This window comes from Anser anser, assembly GCF_964211835.1.
Source record: "Anser anser genome assembly, contig: HAP1_SCAFFOLD_452, whole genome shotgun sequence".
Classification (NCBI taxonomy): domain Eukaryota; kingdom Metazoa; phylum Chordata; class Aves; order Anseriformes; family Anatidae; genus Anser; species Anser anser.
In genome coordinates, this window is record NW_028154123.1 from 1 (window position 1) to 19,670 (window position 19,670).

The 19,670-nt window shown below is 47.9% G+C and overlaps 3 protein-coding genes and 3 long non-coding RNA genes across 10 annotated transcripts in view; 3 read left to right on the plus strand and 3 right to left on the minus strand.

The window, feature by feature from the left end:
• Nucleotides 1-11: 11 nt before the first annotated feature.
• On the plus strand, nucleotides 12-2,193 carry LOC310890771. The gene is made up of 2 exons (XR_014577298.1): nucleotides 12-417; nucleotides 683-2,193. It is a non-coding gene; the product is annotated as an uncharacterized lncRNA (long non-coding RNA).
• Nucleotides 1,476-4,715, minus strand: LOC310890770. Its single transcript, XR_014577297.1, has 5 exons — nucleotides 4,547-4,715; nucleotides 4,066-4,154; nucleotides 3,382-3,431; nucleotides 2,376-2,546; nucleotides 1,476-1,650 (listed from the first exon to the last, which is right to left on the minus strand). It is a non-coding gene; the product is annotated as an uncharacterized lncRNA (long non-coding RNA).
• Nucleotides 4,716-5,054: 339 nt separating this feature from the next.
• Nucleotides 5,055-10,088, plus strand: LOC310890774 (uncharacterized protein). Of its 2 annotated transcripts, XM_083853109.1 has the most exons (9): nucleotides 5,055-6,601; nucleotides 6,797-6,858; nucleotides 7,142-7,295; nucleotides 7,503-7,759; nucleotides 7,965-7,988; nucleotides 8,133-8,203; nucleotides 8,309-8,494; nucleotides 8,631-9,177; nucleotides 9,443-10,088. In XM_083853109.1, exons 1-8 carry the CDS (start codon nucleotides 6,052-6,054, stop codon nucleotides 9,118-9,120), a joined length of 1,794 nt encoding a protein of 597 aa, XP_083709235.1. In that variant the 5' UTR covers nucleotides 5,055-6,051; the 3' UTR covers nucleotides 9,121-9,177; nucleotides 9,443-10,088. The 2 variants fall into 2 exon arrangements, with proteins under 2 accessions (XP_083709235.1, XP_083709236.1); XM_083853110.1 differs by lacking the exon at nucleotides 8,133-8,203 and having other exon boundaries at nucleotides 7,965-8,050.
• A 147-nt stretch (nucleotides 10,089-10,235) lies between these two features.
• Nucleotides 10,236-13,459, minus strand: LOC310890775. The gene is made up of 5 exons (XR_014577299.1): nucleotides 13,307-13,459; nucleotides 12,826-12,914; nucleotides 12,142-12,191; nucleotides 11,136-11,306; nucleotides 10,236-10,410 (listed from the first exon to the last, which is right to left on the minus strand). It is a non-coding gene; the product is annotated as an uncharacterized lncRNA (long non-coding RNA).
• A 1,336-nt stretch (nucleotides 13,460-14,795) lies between these two features.
• On the plus strand, nucleotides 14,796-19,627 carry LOC310890773 (uncharacterized protein). 2 transcript variants are annotated; one of them, XM_083853107.1, is made up of 9 exons: nucleotides 14,796-15,273; nucleotides 15,468-15,529; nucleotides 15,813-15,966; nucleotides 16,174-16,430; nucleotides 16,636-16,659; nucleotides 16,804-16,874; nucleotides 16,980-17,165; nucleotides 17,302-17,851; nucleotides 18,117-19,627. In XM_083853107.1, exons 1-8 carry the CDS (start codon nucleotides 14,811-14,813, stop codon nucleotides 17,792-17,794), a joined length of 1,710 nt encoding a protein of 569 aa, XP_083709233.1. In that variant the 5' UTR covers nucleotides 14,796-14,810; the 3' UTR covers nucleotides 17,795-17,851; nucleotides 18,117-19,627. The 2 variants fall into 2 exon arrangements, with proteins under 2 accessions (XP_083709233.1, XP_083709234.1); XM_083853108.1 differs by lacking the exon at nucleotides 16,804-16,874 and having other exon boundaries at nucleotides 16,636-16,721.
• Nucleotides 18,910-19,670, minus strand: part of LOC310890772 (maltase-glucoamylase-like) — a 36,422-nt gene continuing 35,661 nt past the window's right edge. For all 3 annotated transcript variants that reach the window (XM_083853104.1, XM_083853106.1, XM_083853105.1), the window contains one exon: nucleotides 18,910-19,084. In XM_083853104.1, the coding sequence (XP_083709230.1) occupies nucleotides 19,022-19,084 (63 nt within the window). In that variant the 3' untranslated portion in view covers nucleotides 18,910-19,021. The remainder of the gene's footprint in view (nucleotides 19,085-19,670) is intronic.

Here is a 19,670-nt window from a genome sequence, read left to right on the forward strand (position 1 = left end):
TGTGAGGGAGAAAATCTTACAAGGGAAAGAAAGCTCCCCCGGCCTCGAGGCCCCACAGCGCTGTCATTTCCTGTGATCAGCGTGTTATCAGCAGCGAGCTCAGAGGCCAGCCTCCCTGAGGAATCCACCTACAACATCTTCAGGCTGCAGCCACCAGGAGACGAGGCAGAACAACTGTTAAAAACGAGGCCCGAGACCTTCTGGACGGTGCTGAAAGATCCTCAGAAGAAGATGTTATCGATGCACAGCACCAAGAGCACCCACCCGCTGCCACCCGTGCCCAGACCACCAACGTCAGCCCGACCCGAAGCACCGAAAACCAGGCCGGGGTTCTCCATTTTGTGGCCCTGGCCACACTAAAACCCGGGCTTTGATTGACCAGAATAGCAAGGAGGCCATCAGAGGTGGAATAAAGAGGTGCGTGATCCACATCGGCATCATTCTGGGGGGCTCGGTCCTTGTAGGAAAGCAGTTACGGGGTCAGTGGGGTCTCTGGGAAGAGATCTGAGTTTTGAGCCAGGGGTTGGCTCAGTCCAGCCCAAAACCTTTGGCTCCTCCATCGCTAGGAGGAGCCATCCTGACCTCGGTGTCAGGACCTGAAGTCATCCATGGGATGTGTGTGTGAGGGTAAAGAAGGCTAAAAAAATTAAAAAACTGTAATCTTGTCTCTGTTTTTTTGCAGATACCCATCTTTCTTCCTGACACAATGGCCTCAGGAAGGAGGTGGAGGAAAACACGATGGAGTCACAAAAGGCTGTTGTGTGGTTTTTTACGAGGCTCGCTCGTTAGGATGGGGGCGAAGGTTGTTTTCCAGCCAGGTCCGAAGTCTCCGAAAGCATCGCAGCATCCCTGGGGAAGCAGGGCCCAAGGCAGCGGTGGGGGCCCTGACACCCACATGCCTGTACCACCACCCTGAGGCTCTGTCCTCAGGCCACCATGGGGCAGGTCGGCCTCGTTTCAGAGGAGAAATGGGCACATATGGGGCCAAATGGCTAACAAACACTGTCCTGGGGCCACCAGCCCTTTTGGGGCCCTCCCACAGCCTGGGACATTGAGCTTCAACCACCAAAATGGGTGGGCTGCAACGCAGGGCCTCCGCTGAGGCTGCTCCCAACATGCTGGGATGTCAATCGGGAACCCACGGGTTTTTAGAGTGATTTCTTGCCACGAGGAGGACCCCTTTGGGTGCCAGGGGACCCCTTTGATCAACCCCAGGGCAATTTCAACCCAGGTCGACATTTTTGGCTCTGCAAGCTGAGCGCATAATTGGATGATCCCATAATTGAACCCCATGATCCCGATGATCCCATTGGATGATCCCGTAATTGAACCCGATCCCAAGCCCTGCTGAAACTGGGCCCTTGTAAATTTGGAGTCACCGAGGTTGGTTGGAGTCACCTCCTCCTGCCAATCCCCAGCTTGGCCGAATTCACGAGCTCGGAACAAGTCCGACATAAAAACGGAAAACCAACTGATTATAACTAATATATTTTAATAGTGCAAAGTATTTTAAAGGAGGAGAAGGGAAAAATTTGGGCACATGAGGAGGTTTGGCTCAGCTTCGCCGCCAGGGACGGCTGCAGGCTTTTAGCTCCATTGCAACGTGTAGTCTTTGCCTAATTCAAGTGCGAGCTGGGTGGTTAAAAGGACCTTTAGAAAGCAAAAGAAATTAACAAATAAAATCAAATCAGCGAGTTAATCGGATCTGAAGACATCTTGCTTTTTTGCTGCTCATATAGCTCACATTACCGAAAATTTGCCTAAATGCCATAAATGTCTTCATTCCACATCATGAGGTTCTCATCCCCTCCCCTTCTTTTGATAGTGAGATGTCAGGTTTTTTTTGGTTTTGTTTTTTTAACATAAAAACTTGGAGTATTGTGACTGTGTTTAAGAATTTCTTCTTTCTCCATCCAGGGCAGAATGGCAAAAAAGGAGGGTTCACTTTTCTTAATTCATCATTTTTGATTATATAAGCTGTTTATATATATAATGTAATATTGGTTGATCATGTTATATGAATTATAATGTGTTTAATTATAAACATTCAACATTATATAAACAATGTTATGTAAAATACGTAACAAAGCAACCTAGTATTTTTATTTTATATCCTTTTTTGACATAATAATTCTATATAATTTGTATTTTACCTGTATAATATTCACTATTGTATAAATAATGTTACGTAAACTATGTAACAAAACAACCTAATGTTTTTATGTTATAAGATTTTTGATCTAATATTTCTGTATATTCAGCATCTTGTGATGTAATCATTCCTTTTTCCGCCATCAGGCAGAAAAGGAATGAGAACTGACATACGCCGCGTCCCCTAAATTCAATTCGCCGTCAACCCTAAACGGCCTCTTTACCTGCGTCGTGGTGTTGTAGGACACCGAGTGGGCGGATGGGATTTCTATGCCGTTCTCCAAAACCGTCAGCTGCGTCACGGCCGTGGCCAGCCCCAAAGTTTTCACAGTGGTAAATTTCAAATTGTTCGGGTCAGCGTAGCCCCGGTGCAAAACCTTTATCTCTAAGGTGTTCTGAAAGGGAGAAGGAGAAGGAAATCAGCATTTTTTTTTTTTTTCTCACGTTTAAAGAATCTTTTCATGGTCACAATGTCGTAGAAACAGGCTAAAATAGCTGTGCTATTTTAAGTTTCTTTTTAGTAAAAATTGGTGATGTTAATTGCATTATAGCAGCACCAGGACGCAAAACGCTTCTCAGCTCCTTCGGGTATAGCAGGAGAATTTGTGGGTGTATATATATGTGTGTATAATATTTAAGTAAATATATATTACATTAGGAATATTATAATAGTAATATATATATAAATAAATGTGTGTATATATATAATATACATATAATACACATATATACATACATATATATATACACATATATATAAAATACATATATGTTATATATTTGGGGAATAACCCCCCAAAGAAAAATAAATTGCTCCTATTTATACTGATGCAGGCTATAGAGATGTAGAGGCTATAGAAGGTATATAAATCTATACAGCTTTATCATAAATAAATATATTATATAGACAGAAATGAATATATATATAATATAAAAATAAATATAAATATTTATGGAAAATAGCCCCCCAAAGTAAATTAAGTTGCTCCAACTTATACTGGTGCAGGTACAAAATGACCTTATCCTTCCTGGACGTGCTATTGCAGCCTTGCAAGCCCAAGCAAACGTTCCTTAAAAATCAACAATTAGAGCTCTACACCGGTTGTCACGACACTAAATAAGAGCTAGCACAAAGATATCAAAACATTAAAAGTCCCAAATGTAATGTTCGTTAAACGTAAAGCAGCAACCAGGCTGGACACTGCAGCCCAGGGAGTTTTTGTTACAAACCTGACGAGCAGTAAATGAGGTCAGCAGATAGACACCATCCTCATACGCATCTGTTAAAAGACCAAAATAAAGTGAAATATAGTCAATTTATTTTTTAAATTTAATAGAAATCTTGTGCTGTATGTGCTATATACTTGCGTATGCGTCGTGCAGCCTGCTACGTGCTGGTATGCTAAAACCCACAATTTTGTGCATTAATTGGGATAATCCCGTTTGCTAGCTTTTAAGCTAATACGTGGCAGACTTCTAAATCTCTCTTATCTGAAGATAATTTGAATTTATTAATATTAAGGAAAATGAGTTAAAGCTTCCCACTTCATCTATGGTTGTGCTTCCTATAGGGTGGAGAACAAATCCCTCTTCTGTATGTTCCCTTAGGTCCAAGGCACAATTTAATTTCTGCAAAATTCAAATTCTCTAAATAACAACATTATGCTTATAATTTAGCATCATTTTACCATTTTTATTGTTTTACATGTTATCATTTTAATCATTTTCCTGTATTTTTTTTCTGCTCCATCCCTTTGAAGACAGCCTTGTTTTGCAATTGTTGCACAATATCCCCAAAATGAAAATTCAGTGTTCATGTTCACAGTCCACAGAAATAAAGAAAAACAATATTTGCACATTGTGGGTGCTGACTTTGGGGGATTTTTTTGTGTAAATGAGCATCTTTGCACTTACCAATGCGCACTCCGTCGTCCCAATAAAGCTGACCTTCTGCAAGCTGACTGTCATTCAAAGCAACAATAAGTGACAACGGGTTTTTTCGGCTATGAAAAAAAAAGACATTTTTCTTCGGTAATCCCATTTTATATTTATATTTTATTTTATATCTCATAAGAGGTATCAAAGTTAAAGTTTATATTATAGACATTGCATGCAATTTAGCTGCCACCAGCCTTCTCTGCTCCGTAGCATTGCATTTAGGAAGCCCAAAAAAGAAGAAAATTGCCCTAAAATTGATGTCCTGAGCAATGCTGGTATTGAATCAAGACAGGGACGCTTCCAAGCACGTTGCTCATCACAAAGGAAAATTTTGCTTTTCCCACTTAAAAATGTGACAGCAAAAAAAAAGCTGCCCCAATTTAATTATTTATTTGCCGTGCTACTAAATATTTCCCTTAAAAAGCCAAAATTGGAGAGGTGACCCTTTGTATTTTACCTGTAAGCGGTGGTGTTAGCAGGGCTCTGCTGCACAAGGACGTGCCCGCCACGGATGTGGAGGTTGATGTGATCAATAGGAGCGGGTAAATTTCTGAATTCTCCCCTAAAGCCAATATACTCGTCCTAGTGACGGAGAAAAACAGAAAACAGAGAAGCAAACACACCAAAAAACAAAGAAACAACCCCCTCCAAAATAAAGAAACACCAAAACCCCAATAAAACTCCTTATAATAAATAATATAATAAAACTCCGTACCTGGCTCAGCCTTGGGACAGCCACGGGGGGGGGGGGGGGGGAAGGGGGAGGGGACACCGGGAGGCTGCGAGTCTTGGGGGGGGAGTGCAGGGGGGGCTCATGTGGGTCCTATGGGGGGGGCACGAGGGTCCCATGGGGGAGGGGGGTCACATCTGGGTGTCATGGGGGGGGCACCCAGACACCTGGGGGGACACCTGGAACCCGTTGGGGGGGGTCCTTTTGGGGGGGGGGGGGGCATTTTGGTGGTCTGTTGCCTCATTTTTGGCACTAAAACCCCCAATTTTGGGGGCCTAATGCCTCTTTTTGGGTGCTCAAACCCCCAGTTTTGAGGGCCTAACGTCTCACATGAGAGGTTTGAACCCCCAGTTTTGGGGGCCTATTGCCTCCTTTTGGGTGCTAAAACCCCCAGTTTTGGGGGCCTAACGCCTCATTTTGGGGGCTCAGCCCTGTATTTTTAAGGCCCGGAGGCTCCGTTTGGGATCTTGTCATTTTTAGGATAAAACCTCCCATTTTAGGCTCCAAAGCCTCATTCGTATGGCTGAAAGCTGCATTACTGAGTCCAGAGCCTCCCTTCTAAGCTGCAAACGGCATTTTTCATGTCCGGATCCTCAATTTTAGGGCCCAAAGCCTCATTTTGGGGGTTGAAACCTCCATTCTTAGGCCCAAACGTTCCTTATTGGGCCTAAAGACTCACTTTTAGCATTCAAAGCCCCATTTCCAGGCTCCAAACCCTCACTGTCGGTGACGAAAGCCTTGTTTTACAGCTCCCGGCTTCATATTTAGGATCCAGTGCCTAATTCTTGGCTACAAAACCCCATTTGGAGGGACTAAAACCTACATTTCCAGTGTCAAAAGCCTCATTTTTGGGGCCCAAACCCTCTCTTTAGAGGCCAGAGCCTCATTTTCAGAATGAAGCCTTCAATACAGGCCACCAATCGTGATTTTAGGGCCCAACCCCTCAACTTTATAGGACCCAAAGCCTCATTTTTAGGATCCAAAGCCTCATTACAGAGCCCAAAGCTTCATTTTTCGGATCCAAAGCCTTATTTTCATAGTCCACAGCCTCATTTGGAGAACCTAAAGCTTCATTTTACGCCCCAAAGTCTCAGTTTTGGGGTGCAAACCATCGTTTCCATGCCCCAAACCTCAGTCTGGGGTGCTAAATGTGGTAGGCACGGCCATAAAATGTCTTCTGTTTTGGGAGCTTTTTGTCCCTTACGACTCACGTCACTGTGGTGGTGGTGACCATGTCGGTAGTGGTCACGGTGGTGGTGGCCACATTGGTGGTCCTGTCAGTGGTCATATTGGTGATCATGGTGGTGGTCATGTTGGTGGTTATATTGGTGGTCATGGTGGTGGTCATGTTGGTGGCGGTCACGGTGATGGTGGTCATGGTGACGGTGGTCATGGTGGCAGTCATGATGTTAGTGGTGGCCACGTGGCCATGTCACAATGGAGCGGTGGCCGTGTCACAATGGAGCGGTGGCCGTGTCACAATGGAGCGGTGCCGTGTCACAATGGAGAAGTGGCCGTGTCACAATGGAGCGGTGGCCGTGTCACAATGGAGCGGTGGCCGTGTCACAATGGAGCAGTGGCCGTGTCACTCCCCGGCAGGGTATAAAAGGGGCGGCTGGGAGCTGGGGCCTTCACTCTGGAGACGCATCCGGAGAGTGAAGGCAAGGATGAGCCGACGCGTGACGTTTGCCGACGAGGCGCAACCCTACGTGAGGCGGACCCGGGTCCGCTTCTGGGACGGGATGCGGAGCTCGTGCCTCATGCCCAACATCACCTCCAAAGGTACGGGCACCCCCGGCACCGCGGGAGCGTGGCTGACCCACGTTTGGGGCTTTCTGTGGGGAGGACCCGGCTCTGCGGAGGGTCTCTTTTTGGGGTCGGAGATGCGACGGCTCTTCTCATAAGGCGGGTCTTGGGGTGATGGAAGGGTGGTAGCCACGGGAAGCGGTGCATGACCTGATTTTCTTTGCCTTCCAGAGCGAATATCTGTCTGGGATGCAGTGTCCGTCTATATCCAAGAACATCTCCAGCTGCGCCAGGTGGGTTGGCACCCATGTCCCCCTTATTCCCCTCTTCAAAAGCAGGAAACTCGCCCCAGAAGTCCCTACCGAGGGACCAATAGGTATTGCACAAGTGCGATGTTGCTTGTGGTAGGTGGTGTGGTCTCTGAGGGCTGATCCCAGTCGCTGGAAGCCCCTGGATCCCCTCAGCCTGGCTCCCAAGAGCGGGAAGGGCACAGCAGGACCCAAACCACCGTCCCTGGATGAGGCCACCTCTAGCTGATCCTTAACCATTGGCCCTTCTGTTCTCTTCCACTTGCAGGGTGTCCGAATTCCTGCCCTTGGCTCCTTCGACATTGTCCCCAGATGGGTCAAGGACGGGAAAGAGACTGTGATTTTCCTGATGCCCACGTTCCGCCTGGCCAGGAATCTTGTCATCACCCACAACCTCACGGACGACAAGGAGTACCTGCCAGGTAAGACGTCGGGTTAATCCCTTGCTGCCTGGATGATCCCCTCCCTGGATTTCAGATGCTTCCCAAAAAAAAAGCAAAGCGTCCCCTGCACGGAGCAGGTCCCAAAGCAAAGCCTTTCTGGCTGATGACTGCAATGAGCAGCACCTGGGAAACACGCGGGGAAAGGCTGCTGGTGACTGACTCCATCCGTCTCGTGTCGTTTTCCAGGCCATAAGGAGCTGGAGCCCCTCAAAGTGGCTGAGGTGGCCGCCAACGCCTGCATGTCGCAGCAGAAAGTGGAGAACTGCATTCGAGGCACTACATCCCTCATCTCTCGCTGCCTGGGGAAGGGGGAAAACATCGCCCTCGTCCTGAAAGACGTAGGGGTGCTCCTCATCGAAGGCACGAGAGTGCAAATGAAATTTTATTACGAATTCCTGGAGAAGCTGTCCGGGAAGGAGAACCTTCAGAAGGCCGTTTTCAAGGTGAGGGTTTTGTTTTCCCCATGGCCTGGGCAGCCTCACAAGGGTGCAGTAGCAATGCTTGCCCTCGGCCCACCAAGACCACTTGGGTTGGAGCTCTTGGCCAACCTCTTGGGGTGGCCAACCAACCCGAGCCCTGGGCTCCTCCACCACCAAGTGCCTTGGCCAGGCAGAGTTCATTTGCCATCTCCATGCTCCTCCATTGCAGATCCCCCACCTAATGGACATGGTGGTGTCGCGGGTGGCACCCTTGGCCTCGCTGACCTTCACTGGACATGTCATCGTCTTTCCTGAGTGAGTATATTTGTGGCCGTGGCCGCTGCTCCGGTTCGGTAGCGTTTTCTCCTTGTGCCCATGGGTGCCCAGCCAGTGAGGTGGATCTGATGGGGCAGACGGAGGAATTCAGACAACGTCTGCTTCCCATCGAGGCCTGGACCTCTTTGCTGGGCGAGCCCATTACCAGAACGGTCCTTGGGGACAGGGCCTTTATGGCCCTGTGAAAAGGGGTGATTGTGGCGTGCCCTGGGTCACGCTGATGTCTTCTTTTGCCAGGTTTGAAATGGAGAGCATGCGCAAAACACCACCCCAGGAGCATCACAAAGCCCGGAGCAAGGAGAAGAAGAAAGAAGGGGCTTTGCCTCTTCTCGGCCAAGTTGGGAGAGACAAAGCAGCTGCTGGCTCCTCTCTTCACCCAGCCCAGCAGAGTGAAACGGAGAAGCCGGGGGAGGCTCCCTGCAGGTGAGGCTGGAGGCTCCGGACGGGGGGGATGAGGCCACCAGGAGCCCCCCCGATTTCAGGGCTGCAGCATCAAGTGCTGCATGGGGGTACAGGATGCGGCCCCAAAACCATCGTGGCTTCTTTGTTCTTTTGTCAGGCTGCCGGTGATCCCGGGGCTGCCTCCTCGCAAGGAGCAAAAATCAGTGCCCAAAGGCAAGGCGGGACGAGCAAAGACAGATGGAGACTTGAGGCGGAGAGCAGGAGGAGGAGCGGGGAAATTTCCTCCCTGTGAGGGAGAAAATCTTACAAGGGAAAGAAAGCTCCCCCGGCCTCGAGGCCCCACAGCGCTGTCATTTCCTGTGATCAGCGTGTTATCAGCAGCGAGCTCAGAGGCCAGCCTCCCTGAGGAATCCACCTACAACATCTTCAGGCTGCAGCCACCAGGAGACGAGGCAGAACAACTGTTAAAAACGAGGCCCGAGACCTTCTGGACGGTGCTGCAAGATCCTCAGAAGAAGATGTTATCGATGCACAGCACCAAGAGCACCCACCCGCTGCCACCCGTGCCCAGACCACCAACGTCAGCCCGACCCGAAGCACCGAAAACCAGGCCGGGGTTCTCCATTTTGTGGCCCTGGCCACACTAAAACCCGGGCTTTGATTGACCAGAATAGCAAGGAGGCCATCAGAGGTGGAATAAAGAGGTGCGTGATCCACATCGGCATCATTCTGGGGGGCTCGGTCCTTGTAGGAAAGCAGTTACGGGGTCAGTGGGGTCTCTGGGAAGAGATCTGAGTTTTGAGCCAGGGGTTGGCTCAGTCCAGCCCAAAACCTTTGGCTCCTCCATCGCTAGGAGGAGCCATCCTGACCTCGGTGTCAGGACCTGAAGTCATCCATGGGATGTGTGTGTGAGGGTAAAGAAGGCTAAAAAAATTAAAAAACTGTAATCTTGTCTCTGTTTTTTTGCAGATACCCATCTTTCTTCCTGACACAATGGCCTCAGGAAGGAGGTGGAGGAAAACACGATGGAGTCACAAAAGGCTGTTGTGTGGTTTTTTACGAGGCTCGCTCGTTAGGATGGGGGCGAAGGTTGTTTTCCAGCCAGGTCCGAAGTCTCCGAAAGCATCGCAGCATCCCTGGGGAAGCAGGGCCCAAGGCAGCGGTGGGGGCCCTGACACCCACATGCCTGTACCACCACCCTGAGGCTCTGTCCTCAGGCCACCATGGGGCAGGTCGGCCTCGTTTCGGAGGAGAAATGGGCACATATGGGGCCAAATGGCTAACAAACACTGTCCTGGGGCCACCAGCCCTTTTGGGGCCCTCCCACAGCCTGGGACATTGAGCTTCAACCACCAAAATGGGTGGGCTGCAACGCAGGGCCTCCGCTGAGGCTGCTCCCAACATGCTGGGATGTCAATCGGGAACCCACGGGTTTTTAGAGTGATTTCTTGCCACGAGGAGGACCCCTTTGGGTGCCAGGGGACCCCTTTGATCAACCCCAGGGCAATTTCAACCCAGGTCGACATTTTTGGCTCTGCAAGCTGAGCGCATAATTGGATGATCCCATAATTGAACCCCATGATCCCGATGATCCCATTGGATGATCCCGTAATTGAACCCGATCCCAAGCCCTGCTGAAACTGGGCCCTTGTAAATTTGGAGTCACCGAGGTTGGTTGGAGTCACCTCCTCCTGCCAATCCCCAGCTTGGCCGAATTCACGAGCTCGGAACAAGTCCGACATAAAAACGGAAAACCAACTGATTATAACTAATATATTTTAATAGTGCAAAGTATTTTAAAGGAGGAGAAGGGAAAAATTTGGGCACATGAGGAGGTTTGGCTCAGCTTCGCCGCCAGGGACGGCTGCAGGCTTTTAGCTCCATTGCAACGTGTAGTCTTTGCCTAATTCAAGTGCGAGCTGGGTGGTTAAAAGGACCTTTAGAAAGCAAAAGTAATTAACAAATAAAATGAAATCAGCGAGTTAATCGGATCTGAAGACATCTTGCTTTTTTGCTGCTCATATAGCTCACATTACCGAAAATTTGCCTAAATGCCATAAATGTCTTCATTCCACATCATGAGGTTCTCATCCCCTCCCCTTCTTTTGATAGTGAGATGTCAGGTTTTTTTTGGTTTTGTTTTTTTAACATAAAAACTTGGAGTATTGTGACTGTGTTTAAGAATTTCTTCTTTCTCCATCCAGGGCAGAATGGCAAAAAAGGAGGGTTCACTTTTCTTAATTCATCATTTTTGATTATATAAGCTGTTTATATATATAATGTAATATTGGTTGATCATGTTATATGAATTATAATGTGTTTAATTATAAACATTCAACATTATATAAACAATGTTATGTAAAATACGTAACAAAGCAACCTAGTATTTTTATTTTATATCCTTTTTTGACATAATAATTCTATATAATTTGTATTTTACCTGTATAATATTCACTATTGTATAAATAATGTTACGTAAACTATGTAACAAAACAACCTAATGTTTTTATGTTATAAGATTTTTGATCTAATATTTCTGTATATTCAGCATCTTGTGATGTAATCATTCCTTTTTCCGCCATCAGGCAGAAAAGGAATGAGAACTGACATACGCCGCGTCCCCTAAATTCAATTCGCCGTCAACCCTAAACGGCCTCTTTACCTGCGTCGTGGTGTTGTAGGACACCGAGTGGGCGGATGGGATTTCTATGCCGTTCTCCAAAACCGTCAGCTGCGTCACGGCCGTGGCCAGCCCCAAAGTTTTCACAGTGGTAAATTTCAAATTGTTCGGGTCAGCGTAGCCCCGGTGCAAAACCTTTATCTCTAAGGTGTTCTGAAAGGGAGAAGGAGAAGGAAATCAGCATTTTTTTTTTTTTTCTCACGTTTAAAGAATCTTTTCATGGTCACAATGTCGTAGAAACAGGCTAAAATAGCTGTGCTATTTTAAGTTTCTTTTTAGTAAAAATTGGTGATGTTAATTGCATTATAGCAGCACCAGGACGCAAAACGCTTCTCAGCTCCTTCGGGTATAGCAGGAGAATTTGTGGGTGTATATATATGTGTGTATAATATTTAAGTAAATATATATTACATTAGGAATATTATAATAGTAATATATATATAAATAAATGTGTGTATATATATAATATACATATAATACACATATATACATACATATATATATACACATATATATAAAATACATATATGTTATATATTTGGGGAATAACCCCCCAAAGAAAAATAAATTGCTCCTATTTATACTGATGCAGGCTATAGAGATGTAGAGGCTATAGAAGGTATATAAATCTATACAGCTTTATCATAAATAAATATATTATATAGACAGAAATGAATATATATATAATATAAAAATAAATATAAATATTTATGGAAAATAGCCCCCCAAAGTAAATTAAGTTGCTCCAACTTATACTGGTGCAGGTACAAAATGACCTTATCCTTCCTGGACGTGCTATTGCAGCCTTGCAAGCCCAAGCAAACGTTCCTTAAAAATCAACAATTAGAGCTCTACACCGGTTGTCACGACACTAAATAAGAGCTAGCACAAAGATATCAAAACATTAAAAGTCCCAAATGTAATGTTCGTTAAACGTAAAGCAGCAACCAGGCTGGACACTGCAGCCCAGGGAGTTTTTGTTACAAACCTGACGAGCAGTAAATGAGGTCAGCAGATAGACACCATCCTCATACGCATCTGTTAAAAGACCAAAATAAAGTGAAATATAGTCAATTTATTTTTTAAATTTAATAGAAATCTTGTGCTGTATGTGCTATATACTTGCGTATGCGTCGTGCAGCCTGCTACGTGCTGGTATGCTAAAACCCACAATTTTGTGCATTAATTGGGATAATCCCGTTTGCTAGCTTTTAAGCTAATACGTGGCAGACTTCTAAATCTCTCTTATCTGAAGATAATTTGAATTTATTAATATTAAGGAAAATGAGTTAAAGCTTCCCACTTCATCTATGGTTGTGCTTCCTATAGGGTGGAGAACAAATCCCTCTTCTGTATGTTCCCTTAGGTCCAAGGCACAATTTAATTTCTGCAAAATTCAAATTCTCTAAATAACAACATTATGCTTATAATTTAGCATCATTTTACCATTTTTATTGTTTTACATGTTATCATTTTAATCATTTTCCTGTATTTTTTTTCTGCTCCATCCCTTTGAAGACAGCCTTGTTTTGCAATTGTTGCACAATATCCCCAAAATGAAAATTCAGTGTTCATGTTCACAGTCCACAGAAATAAAGAAAAACAATATTTGCACATTGTGGGTGCTGACTTTGGGGGATTTTTTTGTGTAAATGAGCATCTTTGCACTTACCAATGCGCACTCCGTCGTCCCAATAAAGCTGACCTTCTGCAAGCTGACTGTCATTCAAAGCAACAATAAGTGACAACGGGTTTTTTCGGCTATGAAAAAAAAAGACATTTTTCTTCGGTAATCCCATTTTATATTTATATTTTATTTTATATCTCATAAGAGGTATCAAAGTTAAAGTTTATATTATAGACATTGCATGCAATTTAGCTGCCACCAGCCTTCTCTGCTCCGTAGCATTGCATTTAGGAAGCCCAAAAAAGAAGAAAATTGCCCTAAAATTGATGTCCTGAGCAATGCTGGTATTGAATCAAGACAGGGACGCTTCCAAGCACGTTGCTCATCACAAAGGAAAATTTTGCTTTTCCCACTTAAAAATGTGACAGCAAAAAAAAAGCTGCCCCAATTTAATTATTTATTTGCCGTGCTACTAAATATTTCCCTTAAAAAGCCAAAATTGGAGTGGTGACCCTTTGTATTTTACCTGTAAGCGGTGGTGTTAGCAGGGCTCTGCTGCACAAGGACGTGCCCGCCACGGATGTGGAGGTTGATGTGATCAATAGGAGCGGGTAAATTTCTGAATTCTCCCCTAAAGCCAATATACTCGTCCTAGTGACGGAGAAAAACAGAAAACAGAGAAGCAAACACACCAAAAAAACAAAGAAACAACCCCCTCCAAAATAAAGAAACACCAAAACCTCAATAAAACTCCTTATAATAAATAATATAATAAAACTCCGTACCTGGCTCAGCCTTGGGACAGCCACGGGGGGGGGGGGGGGAAGGGGGAGGGGACACCGGGAGGCTGCGAGTCTTGGGGGGGGAGTGGAGGGGGGGCTCATGTGGGTCCTATGGGGGGGGCACGAGGGTCCCATGGGGGAGGGGGGTCACATCTGGGTGTCATGGGGGGGGCACCCAGACACCTGGGGGGACACCTGGAACCCGTTGGGGGGGGGCCTTTTGGGGGGGGGGGTGGCATTTTGGTGGTCTGTTGCCTCATTTTTGGCACTAAAACCCCCAATTTTGGGGGCCTAATGCCTCTTTTTGGGTGCTCAAACCCCCAGTTTTGAGGGCCTAACGTCTCACATGAGAGGTTTGAACCCCCAGTTTTGGGGGCCTATTGCCTCCTTTTGGGTGCTAAAACCCCCAGTTTTGGGGGCCTAACGCCTCATTTTGGGGGCTCAGCCCTGTATTTTTAAGGCCCGGAGGCTCCGTTTGGGATCTTGTCATTTTTAGGATAAAACCTCCCATTTTAGGCTCCAAAGCCTCATTCGTATGGCTGAAAGCTGCGTTACTGAGTCCAGAGCCTCCCTTTTAAGCTGCAAACGGCATTTTTCATGTCCGGATCCTCAATTTTAGGGCCCAAAGCCCCATTCTGGGGGTTGAAACCTCCATTCTTAGGCCCAAACGTTCATTTAGGGGCCTAAAGACTCACTTTTAGCATTCAAAGCCCCATTTCCAGGCTCCAAACCCTCACTGTCGGTGACGAAAGCCTTGTTTTACAGCTCCCAGCTTCATATTTAGGATCCAGTGCCTAATTCTTGGCTACAAAACCCCATTTGGAGGGACTAAAACCTACATTTCCAGTGTCAAAAGCCTCATTTTGGGGGCCCAAACCCTCTCTTTAGAGGCCAGAGCCTCATTTTCAGAATGAAGCCTTCAATACAGGCCACCAATCGTTATTTTAGGGCCCAACCCCTCAACTTTATAGGACCCAAAGCCTCATTTTTAGGATCCAAAGCCTCATTACAGAGCCCAAAGCTTCATTTTTCGGATCCAAAGCCTTATTTTCATAGTCCACAGCCTCATTTGGAGAACCTAAAGCTTCATTTTACGCCCCAAAGTCTCAGTTTTGGGGTGCAAACCATCGTTTCCATGCCCCAAACCTCAGTCTGGGGTGCTAAATGTGGTAGGCACGGCCATAAAATGTCTACTGTTTTGGGAGCTTTTTGTCCCTTACGACTCACATCACTGTGGTGGTGGTGACCATGTCGGTAGTGGTCACGGTGGTGGTGGCCACATTGGTGGTCCTGTCAGTGGTCATATTGGTGATCATGGTGGTGGCCATGTTGGTGGTTATATTGGTGGTCATGTTGGCGGTCATGTTGGTGGCAGTCATGGCGATGGTGGTCATGGTGACGGTGGTCATGGTGGCAGTCATGATGTTAGTGGTGGCCACATGGCCGTGTCACAATGGAGCGGTGGCCGTGTCACAATGGAGCGGTGGCCGTGTCACAATGGAGCAGTGGCCGTGTCACTCCCCGGCAGGGTATAAAAGGGGCAGCTGGGAGCTGGGGCCTTCACTCTGGAGACGCATCCGGAGAGTGAAGGCAAGGATGAGCCGACGCGTGACGTTTGCCGACGAGGCGCAACCCTACGTGAGGCGGACCCGGGTCCGCTTCTGGGACGGGATGCAGAGCTCGTGCCTCATGCCCAACATCACCTCCAAAGGTACGGGCACCCCCGGCACCGCGGGAGCGTGGCTGACCCACGTTTGGGGCTTTCTGTGGGGGGGCCCGGCTCTGCGGAGGGTCTCTTTTTGGGGTCGGAGATGCGACGGCTCTTTTCATACTGCGGGTCTTGGGGTGATGGAAGGGTGGTAGCCACGGGAAGCGGTGCATGACCTGATTTTCTTTGCCTTCCAGAGCGAATATCTGTCTGGGATGCAGTGTCCGTCTATATCCAAGAACATCTCCAGCTGCGCCAGGTGGGTTGGCACCCATGTCCCCCTTATTCCCCTCTTCAAAAGCAGGAAACTCGCCCCAGAAGTCCCTACCGAGGGACCAATAGGTATTGCACAAGTGCGATGTTGCTTGTGGTAGGTGGTGTGGTCTCTGAGGGCTGATCCCAGTCGCTGGAAGCCCCTGGATCCCCTCAGCCTGGCTCCCAAGAGCGGGAAGGGCACAGCAGGACCCAAACCACCGTCCCTGGATGAGGCCACCTCTAGCTGATCCTTAACCATTGGCCCTTCTGTTCTCTTCCACTTGCAGGGTGTCCGAATTCCTGCCCTTGGCTCCTTCGACATTGTCCCCAGATGGGTCAAGGACGGGAAAGAGACTGTGATTTTCCTGATGCCCACGTTCCGCCTGGCCAGGAATCTTGTCATCACCCACAACCTCACGGACGACAAGGAGTACCTGCCAGGTAAGACGTCGGGTTAATCCCTTGCTGCCTGGATGATCCCCTCCCTGGATTTCAGATGCTTCCCAAAAAAAAAGCAAAGCGTCCCCTGCACGGAGCAGGTCCCAAAGCAAAGCCTTTCTGGCTGATGACTGCAATGAGCAGCACCTGGGAAACACGCGGGGAAAGGCTGCTGGTGACTGACTCCATCCGTCTCGTGTCGTTTTCCAGGCCATAAGGAGCTGGAGCCCCTCAAAGTGGCTGAGGTGGCCGCCAACGCCTGCATGTCGCAGCAGAAAGTGGAGAACTGCATTCGAGGCACTACATCCCTCATCTCTCGCTGCCTGGGGAAGGGGGAAAACATCGCCCTCGTCCTGAAAGACGTAGGGGTGCTCCTCATCGAAGGCACGAGAGTGCAAATGAAATTTTATTACGAATTCCTGGAGAAGCTGTCCGGGAAGGAGAACCTTCAGAAGGCCGTTTTCAAGGTGAGGGTTTTGTTTTCCCCATGGCCTGGGCAGCCTCACAAGGGTGCAGTAGCAATGCTTGCCCTCGGCCCACCAAGACCACTTGGGTTGGAGCTCTTGGCCAACCTCTTGGGGTGGCCAACCAACCCGAGCCCTGGGCTCCTCCACCACCAAGTGCCTTGGCCAGGCAGAGTTCATTTGCCATCTCCATGCTCCTCCATTGCAGATCCCCCACCTAATGGACATGGTGGTGTCGCGGGTGGCACCCTTGGCCTCGCTGACCTTCACTGGACATGTCATCGTCTTTCCTGAGTGAGTATATTTGTGGCCGTGGCCGCTGCTCCGGTTCGGTAGCGTTTTCTCCTTGTGCCCATGGGTGCCCAGCCAGTGAGGTGGATCTGATGGGGCAGACGGAGGAATTCAGACAACGTCTGCTTCCCATCGAGGCCTGGACCTCTTTGCTGGGCGAGCCCATTACCAGAACGGTCCTTGGGGACAGGGCCTTTATGGCCCTGTGAAAAGGGGTGATTGTGGCGTGCCCTGGGTCACGCTGATGTCTTCTTTTGCCAGGTTTGAAATGGAGAGCATGCGCAAAACACCACCCCAGGAGCATCACAAAGCCCGGAGCAAGGAGAAGAAGAAAGAAGGGGCTTTGCCTCTTCTCGGCCAAGTTGGGAGAGACAAAGCAGCTGCTGGCTCCTCTCTTCACCCAGCCCAGCAGAGTGAAACGGAGAAGCCGGGGGAGGCTCCCTGCAGGTGAGGCTGGAGGCTCCGGACGGGGGGGATGAGGCCACCAGGAGCCCCCCCGATTTCAGGGCTGCAGCATCAAGTGCTGCATGGGGGTACAGGATGCGGCCCCAAAACCATCGTGGCTTCTTTGTTCTTTTGTCAGGCTGCCGGTGATCCCGGGGCTGCCTCCTCGCAAGGAGCAAAAATCAGTGCCCAAAGGCAAGGCGGGACGAGCAAAGACAGATGGAGACTTGAGGCGGAGAGCAGGAGGAGGAGCGGGGAAATTTCCTCCCTGTGAGGGAGAAAAGCTGATGACAACGGAAAGAAAGCTCCCCCGGCCTCGAGGCCCCACAGCGCTGTCATTTCCTGTGATCAGCGTGTTATCAGCAGCGAGCTCAGAGGCCAGCCTCCCTGAGGAATCCGCCTACAACATCTTCAGGCTGCAGCCACCAGGAGACGAGGCGGAAGAACTGTTAAAAACGAGGCCTGAGACCTTCTGGACGGTGCTGAAAGATCCTCAGAAGAAGATGTTATCGATGCACAGCACCAAGAGCACCCACCCGCTGCCACCCGTGCCCAGACCACCAACGTCAGCCCGACCCGAAGCACCGAAAACCAGGCCGGGGTTCTCCATTTTGTGGCCCTGGCCACAATAAAACCCGGGCTTTGATTGACCAGAATAGCAAGGAGGCCATCAGAGGTGGAATAAAGAGGTGCGTGATCCACAACGGCATCATTCTGGGGGGCTCGGTCCTTGTAGGAAAGCAGTTACGGGGTCAGTGGGGTCTCTGGGAAGAGATCTGAGTTTTGAGCCAGGGGTTGGCTCAGTCCAGCCCAAAACCTTTGGCTCCTCCATCGCTAGGAGGAGCCATCCTGACCTCGGTGTCAGGACCTGAAGTCATCCATGGGATGTGTGTGTGAGGGTAAAGAAGGCTAAAAAAATTAAAAAACTGTAATCTTGTCTCTGTTTTTTTGCAGATACCCATCTTTCTTCCTGACACAATGGCCTCAGGAAGGAGGTGGAGGAAAACACGATGGAGTCACAAAAGGCTGTTGTGTGTTTTTTTACGAGGCTCGCTCGTTAGGATGGGGGCGAAGGTTGTTTTCCAGCCAGGTCCGAAGTCTCCGAAAGCATCGCAGCATCCCTGGGGAAGCAGGGCCCAAGGCAGCGGTGGGGGCCCTGACACCCACATGCCTGTACCACCACCCTGAGGCTCTGTCCTCAGGCCACCATGGGGCAGGTCGGCCTCGTTTCGGAGGAGAAATGGGCACATATGGGGCCAAATGGCTAACAAACACTGTCCTGGGGCCACCAGCCCTTTTGGGGCCCTCCCACAGCCTGGGACATTGAGCTTCAACCACCAAAATGGGTGGGCTGCAACGCAGGGCCTCCGCTGAGGCTGCTCCCAACATGCTGGGATGTCAATCGGGAACCCACGGGTTTTTAGAGTGATTTCTTGCCACGAGGAGGACCCCTTTGGGTGCCAGGGGACCCCTTTGATCAACCCCAGGGCAATTTCAACCCAGGTCGACATTTTTGGCTCTGCAAGCTGAGCGCATAATTGGATGATCCCATAATTGAACCCCATGATCCCGATGATCCCATTGGATGATCCCGTAATTGAACCCGATCCCAAGCCCTGCTGAAACTGGGCCCTTGTAAATTTGGAGTCACCGAGGTTGGTTGGAGTCACCTCCTCCTGCCAATCCCCAGCTTGGCCGAATTCACGAGCTCGGAACAAGTCCGACATAAAAACGGAAAACCAACTGATTATAACTAATATATTTTAATAGTGCAAAGTATTTTAAAGGAGGAGAAGGGAAAAATTTGGGCACATGAGGAGGTTTGGCTCAGCTTCGCCGCCAGGGACGGCTGCAGGCTTTTAGCTCCATTGCAACGTGTAGTCTTTGCCTAATTCAAGTGCGAGCTGGGTGGTTAAAAGGACCTTTAGAAAGCAAAAGAAATTAACAAATAAAATCAAATCAGCGAGTTAATCGGATCTGAAGACATCTTGCTTTTTTGCTGCTCATATAGCTCACATTACCGAAAATTTGCCTAAATGCCATAAATGTCTTCATTCCACATCATGAGGTTCTCATCCCCTCCCCTTCTTTTGATAGTGAGATGTCAGGTTTTTTTTGGTTTTGTTTTTTTAACATAAAAACTTGGAGTATTGTGACTGTGTTTAAGAATTTCTTCTTTCTCCATCCAGGGCAGAATGGCAAAAAAGGAGGGTTCACTTTTCTTAATTCATCATTTTTGATTATATAAGCTGTTTATATATATAATGTAATATTGGTTGATCATGTTATATGAATTATAATGTGTTTAATTATAAACATTCAACATTATATAAACAATGTTATGTAAAATACGTAACAAAGCAACCTAGTATTTTTATTTTATATCCTTTTTTGACATAATAATTCTATATAATTTGTATTTTACCTGTATAATATTCACTATTGTATAAATAATGTTACGTAAACTATGTAACAAAACAACCTAATGTTTTTATGTTATAAGATTTT

Coding starts and splice junctions, on each gene's coding strand:
- LOC310890774 (XM_083853109.1), top strand. CDS start 6,052: ATGTCGGTAGTGGTCACGGTGGTGGTGGCCACATTGGTGGTCCTGTCA. Junction 7,760..7,964: donor TTCAGAAGGCCGTTTTCAAG/GTGAGGGTTTTG, acceptor CCTCCATTGCAG/ATCCCCCACCTAATGGACAT. Junction 8,495..8,630: donor CCGGGGGAGGCTCCCTGCAG/GTGAGGCTGGAG, acceptor TTCTTTTGTCAG/GCTGCCGGTGATCCCGGGGC.
- LOC310890773 (XM_083853107.1), top strand. CDS start 14,811: ATGTCGGTAGTGGTCACGGTGGTGGTGGCCACATTGGTGGTCCTGTCA. Junction 16,660..16,803: donor CCCACCTAATGGACATGGTG/GTGTCGCGGGTG, acceptor AGCCAGTGAGGT/GGATCTGATGGGGCAGACGG. Junction 17,166..17,301: donor CCGGGGGAGGCTCCCTGCAG/GTGAGGCTGGAG, acceptor TTCTTTTGTCAG/GCTGCCGGTGATCCCGGGGC.